General features: G+C 39.7%; 1 protein-coding gene across 1 annotated transcript; it reads left to right on the top strand.

Annotated features, from left to right (window-relative positions):
* Positions 1-6175: 6175 nt before the first annotated feature.
* Positions 6176-7108, top strand: LOC309557783 (olfactory receptor 5B12-like; the record flags this gene model as incomplete). Its single annotated transcript, XM_082260548.1, has 1 exon — positions 6176-7108. The coding sequence occupies one exon, from the start codon at positions 6176-6178 to the stop codon at positions 7106-7108; it is 933 nt and encodes a 310-aa protein (XP_082116674.1).
* Between the last annotated feature and the right edge of the window lie 2981 nt (positions 7109-10089).

The raw sequence follows: 10089 nt of genomic DNA, 5'->3' as shown, positions 1-10089 counted from the left end.
TGAGCTCTTTTAAGAGAATGTTGGTTCCCTGACCATTATGATGATGCTTTGAATTTAAAGTGATTGTAAAGTCTCATTTTCTTTTTTTTTTTTTCTATTAAAATAACAAACACCTTATACTTACCTCCCCTGTGCAGTTGGTTTTGCACAGAGCAGATTGGATCTTCCTCTTCTCGGGTCCCTGGCTGGAGCTCCTGGCCCCTCCGTCCTGCTGAGTGACCGCACAGCAAGCAGCTTGCTATGGGGGCACCCGAGCTGAGCTGCAGCAGTGTGACCATTCAGACATGGAGCTGCTGTTCTGCCCTGCCCCCTCACTTCTGATTGGCTAACTGAGTTTGATTGACAGAAGTTGGGGCCAATTGCACAGCTTCCGTGTCTCTGCCAATAAGGAGGGAGAGTCCTGGATGGTTGAGGAACTCGTGGACATCGCTGGAATGAGAAGGGCTCAGGTAAGTATTTGGGGAGCTGGGGAGGCTGCTGCACACAGAAGGTTTTTTATCTCAATGCATAGAATGCACCTTTACAACCACTTTAATGCTGAGTTGCTGAACCCATAACATGTACAGGACTAGAAACTTATTTAATTCATAATTTAAAGTGGATCTAACTGGTTGACATTTAGATTTATCTTTGTACAGTTGTCAATTTCCTATCCAAATCATTGTTTTCACGTATTTGTATTTTATATATATTTTTTTAATCCTAATACTGCTGATCTCTTTCAGCCTCTTTCAGCCACTTCATGTCTACATGCACTCAGCTGCACATTATTGGTCTAAACAGGTTCTCCTGGTGGTGACAACGATGGATCAGGCCTGTGCAATATGTGTCAGCATGGCCTGTTGAAGTTTCAAGAGGAGAAAGAGATAGAATGACAATGCAGGAGCAGAAGTGGGAGAGAGTTGTCTCTCCATAATAGGTGTGTGACCAAGGACCTTTATGGCAAGACCACTAGGGAGTATTTTTAAGCGTTTCTAAATCCTTTTTTTTTTTTTTTTTTGGATAGGGTAAGGGGTTAGAGACCTTCTGAAATCTGACTGTTGTCTCCTAAGCAGATCAGTCTGTTTAGGAGAATTTTGGACCTTGGCCTCTTCCGTCCCGGCGACGAGCCCCCAACTGTAGGTGATTGGGTCAATCCCACCTCTTAATACTCTAACTTCTGCCATTTCACCCAACCTTGATGAAGGGAGATTATGTGGCCCCCAAAATGCATTGGATGTCTTCTGATCTGATTGTTGTAATCAGTTAAACAATAAAGGCTTTTGACTCATATGTTTTTTGTTTCATTCAGTGCTCTTTCACCTATTGCACTTGGATTTCTCAGCTCAGGCAATTGTCTTCTCCATGGGATCTCCATCTTTGTGGTGAGCTTCTGAATACAAGAACACTATAATTCCCCAATAGTCACACATATCTGTCCACCCTGCTGCAGTTGGGTAGTGGATTGTCTCGCCATAAATTGCATTTGATGCAGGTGTGTTGCTCGGGGCAACAGCCCGCTTCTTCAGAAAAGTATTTGATGGCGAGCTTTTCCAACAATAAACATATAGTACAACAAATCAACAAATGGGAGAAGTCTGAGCCAGTGGAGAGCTTAGTGCTTATGCATCCATGGGGGTGGAATGAATTCTCCTGACTTCTCCCATTTGTTGATCCAATACAATACGATATATCTAAACTTCATGATGACCTTTGATTAGTTGGGACCTCTCCATATCCAATGGGCAGAAAATGACAGCTGTTGTATGAAGATATTGTTTACTATATGTTTATTGTTGGGTATGTATCACCCATATACTGTATATGTGATAACATTTGATAGATATTTTCTAATTATGTATAATTTTATAAAAGACCCTTACATGTATATTTTTGTCATAAAATAGCTCGCCATCAAATACTTTCCTGAAGAAGCGGGCTGTTGCCCCGAGAAATGCACCTGCGTCGAATGCAATTTATGGCGAGACAATCCACCACCCAACTGCAGCAGGGTGGACGGATAAGTGTGACTATTGGGAAATTACGTATAGTGTTCCTATATAGAGCTATATGTATACGTCTTATGTCTGTTGAAAATTTCTTATCTGTATGGTTATAATTAATACTTTTCTTGCACTATATGTGCTTTTAACCTCCCTGGCGGTATGATTCTTTCGGATTTTAGGTGCTGACAGCGGTACCATTATTTTGCATGTAATTCTTAAGGATGAGCAGCCCAAACCAACTATTTACATATGATTTTTTTTTTTTCTGTGCATTCTTCTTTATAACATCTCGGGTATGATAAAGTTTGAAACACAAAATCATAAATTATAATATAATAAAAAACTATAAATAAGTTTAAGTATGTGTGTATGTATGTATGTATATATATATATATATATATATATATATATATATATATATACATAAAAAGTACAGTAAAACTGCAGGAAAGGGCACTGGGGGGCAAACTAATGTGAATTTATTTTATTTTGAATAGTATCAGTGTGTTTGGTGTGTTTTACATTTGAATTTTCCGCCGGTTCCACCCCCCTGCGAACGTCACGTCGCAGGAGACGGAAGCCGAGGCACACAGAGCATTGGGAGGAAGATCCGAAGCCACACACCGCCGAGATACATCGCTGGATCCCGGTGACAAGGTAAGTAACCCCTCTACCAGGATCCAGCGATCTTCCTAGCGGTACCCCGAGTGTTGCCGCTTTTGGCACTGAAATTTAACCCCGAGCCACACTCAGGAATACCGCTAGGAAGGTTAAGGTACCTTTGAAGTCCTCTATCTAGTTTGTAAGAAACAATTTTTGTACACGTAGCTTTTTAGGACGTGGTACCGGACCGAAATCTGTCCTTTATAGGGCTGACTTTGTCACCCTCTTCCAAAAATTTTTTTTTTCTCTTCTGAACACAAGACAATTGGGCTCAAGCATGATAACCTATGAAAGTCTGTGTCCATCACCCTCTATTGCTACCTCTTGTTTAATCTGTGTTCCCACTGGGAAGACTCGTCTTCTCCCATTGTCTTGGAGACCATTGTTCCTGAGACCAAAATGAATGTATGAGACAAAATTTTTAGTTTCCTTAAAAAAAAAAAAGTAGAGAGGAAATCTTTAATTTGTTTAAGAGGGGATTTTCTTTCATTGAAGAGCTTGCCTCTGACCTCCTGTTGTGTCTAGGGAGATAAGGGGAATTTCCCCAGTGGGCACAGATTGAAAAAAAAAAAAAAAAATGTATGGTGATTTCACCCTTTCCTACTCTATTCTAAATGAAAAGAAAATACATTGGCTTTAGATATACCTAAACAAAAGCTGCAGATTCAAAACAACATTTGAAATGACATAAAGGTAAAGCCTATTTGAGATTTTAGTAATTACATCTACAGTCAGGTCCATAAATATTGGGACATCGACACAATTCTAATCTTTTTGGCTCTATACACCACCACAATGGATTTGAAATTAAACAAACAAGATGTGCTTTAAATGCAGACTTTCAGCTTAAATTTGAGGATATTTACATCCAAGGTGTAGGAATTACAACAGTTTGTATATGTGCCTCCAACTTTTTAAGGGACCAAAAGTAATGGGGCAATTGGCTGCTCAGCTGTTCCATGGCCAGCTGTGTGTTATTCCCTCATTATCCCATTTACAAGGAGCAGATAAAAGGTCCAGAGTTAATTTCAAGTGTGCTATTTGCATTTGGAATCTGTTGCTGTCAACTCTCAATATGAGATCCAAAGAGCTGTCACTATCAGTGAAGCAAGCCATCATTAGGCTGAAAAAACAAAACAAACCCATCAGAGAGATAGCAAAAAAATTAGGTGTGGCCAAATCAACTGTTTGGAACATCCTTAAAAAGAAAGAACGCACCGGTGAGCTCAGCAACACCAAAAGACCCAGAAGACCATGGAAAACAACTGTGGTGGATGACCGAAGAATTATTTCCCTGGTGAAGAAAACACTCTTCACAACAGTTGGCCAGATCAAGATCACTCTCCAGGAGGTAGGTGTATGTGTGTCAGATCAAGAACACTCTCCAGGAGGTAGGTGTATGTGTGTCAGATCAGGAACACTCTCCAGGAGGTAGGTGTATGTGTGTCAGATCAGGAACACTCTCCAGGAGGTAGGTGTATGTGTGTCAGATCAAGGACACTCTCCTGGAGGTAGGCGTATGTGTGTCAGATCAGGAACACTCTCCAGGAGGTAGGTGTATGTGTGCCAGATCAGGAACACTCTCCAGGAGGTAGGTGTATGTGTGTCAGATCAAGAACACTCTCCAGGAGGTAGGTGTATGTGTGTCAGATCAGGAACACTCTCCAGGAGGAAGGTGTATGTGTGTCAGATCAGGAACACTCTCCAGGAGGTAGGTGTATGTGTGTCAAAGTCAACAATCAAGAGAAAACTTCACCAGAGTGAATACAGAGGATGTAAACCATTGGTGAGCCTCAAAAACAGGAAGGTAAGATTAGAGTTCGCCAAACAAAATCTAAAAAAGCCTTCACAGTTTTGGAACAACATCCTATGGACAGATGAGACCAAGATCAACTTGTACCAGAGTGATGGGAAGAGAAGAGTATGGAGAAGGAAAGGAACAGCTCATGATCCAAAGCATACCACCTCATCAGTGAAGCATGGTGGTGGTAGTGTCATGGCGTGGGCATGTATGGCTGCCAATGGAACTGGTTCTCTTGTATTTATTGATGATGTGACTGCTGACAAAAGCAGCAGGATGAATTCTGAAGTGTTTCGGGAATATTATCTGCTCCTATTCAGCCAAATGCTTCAGAATTCATTGGACGGCGCTTCACAGTACAGATGGACAATGACCCGAAGCATACTGCGAAAGCAACCAAAGAGTTTTTTAAGGGAAAGAAGTGGAATGTTATGGAATGGCCAAGTCAATCACCTGACCTGAATCCGATTGAGCATGCATTTCACTTGCTGAAGACAAAACTGAAGGGAAAATGCCCCAAGAACAAGCAGGAACTGAAGACAGTTGCAGTAGAGGCCTGGCGGAGCATCACCAGGGATGAAACCCAGCGTCTGGTGATGTCTATGCGTTCCAGACTTCAGGCTGTAATTGACTGCAAAGGATTTGCAAACAAGTATTAAAAAGTGAAAGTTTGATTTATGATTGTTAATCTGTCCCATTACTTTTGGTCCCTTGAAAAGTGGGAGGCACATATACAAACTGTTGTAATTCCTACACCTTTCACCTGATCTGGATGTAAATACCCTCAAATTAAAGCTGAAAGTCTGCAGTTAAAGCACATATTGTTTGTTTCATTTCAAATCCGTTGTGGTGGTGTATAGAGCCAAAAAGATTAGAATTGTGTTATGGTGTCATAATGCCATTGCAGATTGATAAATGAGGGCCTTTCTCTGAATTACCAGTAGTAAGCTCTCACTTTATGGGAAGATGCTGCAATCACTTGTGTTCTGTGCAGAGAAAAGAGAAAATATAAAAGACTACCTGACCTGAATTTTTATCATCAATAGAAATTAATGCATTTTTGGTCTTATCTTTGAAACCTTTTTTTTGGTCCCCATAATACAAGTTGGGCATGACACAAATTCAAATGGTCATTTCTTTCAGGTAAGGTGATAATAATGTTTTATTTTTTTTGCTTTTGCTGTGGCAGGAAAAATTGATTTTTCTCTTGGAAGATGGATAATGGATATGGTGCTCCATGCATTCATATTACAGCCAATTGGTGCTCCATGCATCCATGTTACAGACAATTAATGCTCCATGCATCCATGTTACAGCCAATTGGTGCTCCATGCATCCATGTTACAGCCAATTAATGCTCCATGCATCCATGTTACAGACAATATATTCGAATTTTGATGCAGAATTGTAACATTAACCATTGCTGACAGAAGCAAGAAATCGGTTCATGTTTTCTGTTTCAGAATCCTAACGTATTAGAATCTCTCTATTCAATCTTTTACATTTTCAAAAATTAAGTTTTACTTTAGGTTGTAGAAAAATGTAAATTGTATTTTATTTATAGGCTTTCTCTATTGTTTTTATAAACATGAAATAGTACAAAACAATACAGTTTAGGGAAAACTTTATGCAAGTTTCTTACCTATATAATGTTTTGGATTTCAGATTGAGATATCAGATTATATATATGTAACGTTTTTCAAAAGAGTCAATAAAAAATATTTCAATGGGAAATCAGACAATATTAAATGAATTATTTCTCTCTGGACTGTCTGATCTTCCTGATCTTCAGCTCCCTGTCTTTCTCTTCTTCCTTCTCATCTATCTTCTGACATTAATCTGGAATTTGTTGATCATTGTCCTCATAGTCACCGACTCTCACCTCCATGTTCCTATGTATTTCTTCCTTGGGAATCTGGCCGGTTTGGACCTCTGTTATTCCTCATTAACCGTCCCACGAATGTTATTTGACCTTCACACCAAGACAAGAAAGATTTCCATACAGGCTTGTATAACCCAAGTCTTCTTCTTTATGTTATTTGCCAGTTGTGAAGATTGTCTGTTGACTGTCATGTCCTATGATCGATATATCGCCATTTGTCAGCCATTACGTTACACACAGATCATGAGTTTGAAGGTGTGTGTACAGATAGTGTCCATTGTGTGGTGTCTCAGCTTTGCCCATTCTTTACTTCACACACTTTATGCCTTTAAATTAACATTTTGTGGATCAGAAATTATAGAAAGCTTCTTCTGTGACCTTCCACAGTTGTTTCATATTTCTTGCAGTGACATCTTCATCAACATTCTGCTCGTCCTACTCTTGGCCGGCTTTCTTGGATGTGGATCTCTAATACTGACTAGCCTGTCCTATGTCTATATATTCAAAACTGTTTTTAAAATTCAAACTAAGGGCAATAGGAGTAAAGTTTTCTCTACATGTACCTCGCACCTGACAGTGATGTTTATGTATTACGGATCTGGAATGTTCAATTATTTTTCGCAAAGTGCTGGTCATCATTTTTCTGGTGACAAAGTGTTGTCCGTCTTTTACGCAGTGATCCTTCCTCTCCTCAATCCTCTTGTTTACAGTCTGAGGAACCAGGATTTTAGAACATCATTTCAAAGTGTTTTCAGGAAGATCAACCCACCAAAATAGAGACAGAGAAAGATACAAATGTACCGTATTATGACCTCTATAGGAAATCCTTTGAGCAGCTGTTTATTGTAGCCACTTGCCACCCAGGCCAATTCTGACACTTCGTGTTATATAAATAAAGCCGGCACACGAAAAGGCATCTTCCAAGTAAAATTCTTTATTCCAACATGGATAGCGGTGACAACATGAAAAAACTGATGCGTTTTGGCTTTACGCCTTCCTCATAGCAATTCTGACACTTCGTTCCTACATGTAAAAATCATCATTTTTTTTGCTAGAAAATTACTCAGAACCCCCAAAGATGTTATGTTTTTAGCAGAGACCCTACGGAATAAAATTGTGGTCATTGAAACTTTTTATGTCACACAGTGTTTTCATAGAAATTTTTTAAACTAATTAAAAAAAAAAAAATGTTTCATGAATTAAAAAAAAGCAAAGCACTAAAGTTGGCCTGATTTTTTTGAATAATTTTAAAGATGATGTTAGGCGAGTAAATAGGTACCTAACATGTTACACTTTAAAATTGCGCATGTTAGTGGAATGGTGAAAATTTCATTATTTAAAAATCTCCATAGGTGACGCTTTAAAAATGATTACAGGTTACCTATTTAGAGTTACAGAGGAGGTCTTGGGCTACAATTGTTGCTTTCACTCAATTTTTGCAGCGATACCTCATATGTGTGATTTGAACGTCGTATACATATGTGGGCATGCCGTACATATTCGTGCAAGCACGGGGGGATGGTTGCACTTTGAATTTTTTTTATTGTTTCTTTTTTTATTACCCCTTTTATTTTCCCCTTACATTTTTTTTAACACTTTTATTCCTATTCCAATAAATGTAGACATCCCTTGTAATAAGAATAGGGCATGACAGGTCCTCTTTGCAGAGAGATCTGGGGTCTATAAGTCCTCACATCTCTCCTCTAAACTGGTAAGCTTAAAATAAAAAAAAAATTAAAATGATCTTAACTTTTCAGCTGAGGCAACGGCAGTGATTACGTGACGTCATAATGTTGCGCCCGGACCCCAAAGGTCATAGAGATGACCAGGGGCTATCTGGTCCTCTGTCAGCTCTATGGTAAATGGCTGCCACCGGCTTGTATATTCTCTAGCTTGCCGATCGCACAGGCGAGCAGATAGAAGCACCAGATGGCGGCGGGAGGAGGGTGTCCCCTCTCACCACCTTTAAAAACAATCGAGCAGCTGAACAGCCACTATGATTGTTTTTACAGTGCAGGAAATCGCCGGCTGAAAAATAAGATATCTGAATGAAGCCTGCAGCTGCACCCATCATTCAGATATCCCCACTCAAAGTCCATGAAGTCATATGATGTCATTGGGCGAGAAGTGGTTAATGTACATCTCTAATCAGAACTTTTTTTGAATTGAATAGAGTAAGGATTTACTTAAACCCATATCAAGTTTTATATATGTCTTGTTTGTAAAGAATTTCCTAACAGGATGTGAGTGAAAATTTCTCCTAGGAGAGCGGAAATCCTCTTAGACATTTGTCACTGGGATAGGAATATCAAAGGGAGAATTTTCTTCACTTCCTGTTCCCATGAAAATGTTTATCGGGATAAAAAGAGAGTGTGAATCTACTGAGTAAGGACACAAACAGAAATACAATTCTAAACACAAATTGGTAATAACATCCAGAAGATATACTATCAAATGAGTATTCTAAAGGTGGGGCTGAGGCCTTTATACACTGCTTAAAACAATTTAAGGAACGCTTTGAAAACACATCAGATCTCAATAAGGAAAAATCTCATGCTGGATATCTATACTGGTATGGACTGGGTAATGTGTTAGGATCTATACTGGTATGGACTGGGTAATGTGTTAGGATCTATACTGGTATGGACTGGGTAATGTGTTGGGATCTATACTGGTATGGACGGGGTAATGTGTTGGGATCTATACTGGTATGGACTGGGTAATGTGTTAGGATCTATACTGGTATGGACTGGGTAATGTGTTGGGATCTATACTGGTATGGACGGGGTAATGTGTTGGGATCTATACTGGTATGGACTGGGTAATGTGTTAGGATCTATACTGATATGGACTGGGTAATGTGTTGGGATCTATACTGGTATGGACTTGGTAATGTGTTGGGATCTATACTGGTATGGACTGGGTAATATGTTAGGATCTATACTGGTATGGACTGGGTAATGTGTTAGGATCTATACCGGTATGGACTGGGTAATGTGTTAGGATCTATACTGGTATGGACTGGGTAATGTGTTGGGATCTATACTGGTATGGACTGGGTAATGTGTTAGGATCTATACTGGTATGGACTGGGTAATGTGTTAGGATCTATACTGGTATGGACTGGGTAATGTGTTAGGCTCTATACTGGTATGGACTTGGTAATGTGTTGGGATCTATACTGGTATGGACTGGGTAATATGTTAGGATCTATACTGGTATGGACTGGGTAATGTGTTAGGATCTATACCGGTATGGACTGGGTAATGTGTTAGGATCTATACTGGTATGGACTGGGTAATGTGTTAGGATCTATACTGGTATGGACTGGGTAATGTGTTAGGATCTATACCGGTATGGACTGGGTAATGTGTTAGGATCGATACTGGTATGGACTGGGTAATGTGTTAGGATCTATACCGGTATGGACTGGGTAATGTGTTGGGATCTATACTGGTATGGACTGAGTAATGTGTTAGGATCTATACTGGTATGGGCAGGGTAATGTGTTAGGATCTATACCGGTATGGACTGGGTAATGTGTTAGGATCTATACTGGTATGGACTGGGTAATTTGTTAGGATCTATACTGGTATGGACTGGGTAATTTGTTAGGATCTATACTGGTATGGACTGGGTAATGTGTTGGGATCTATAGTGGTATGGACGGGGTAATGTGTTAGGATCTATACTGGTATGGACTGGGTAATTTGTTAGGATCTATACTGGTATGGACTGGGTAGTGTGTTAGGATCTAT

Source organism: Pelophylax lessonae (genome assembly GCF_965119305.1).
Source record: "Pelophylax lessonae genome assembly, chromosome: 6".
Taxonomy (NCBI): Eukaryota; Metazoa; Chordata; class Amphibia; order Anura; family Ranidae; genus Pelophylax; species Pelophylax lessonae.
The sequence above is the reverse complement of the archived record's forward strand: the minus strand, read 5'-3'. Positions and strand labels throughout refer to the sequence as shown.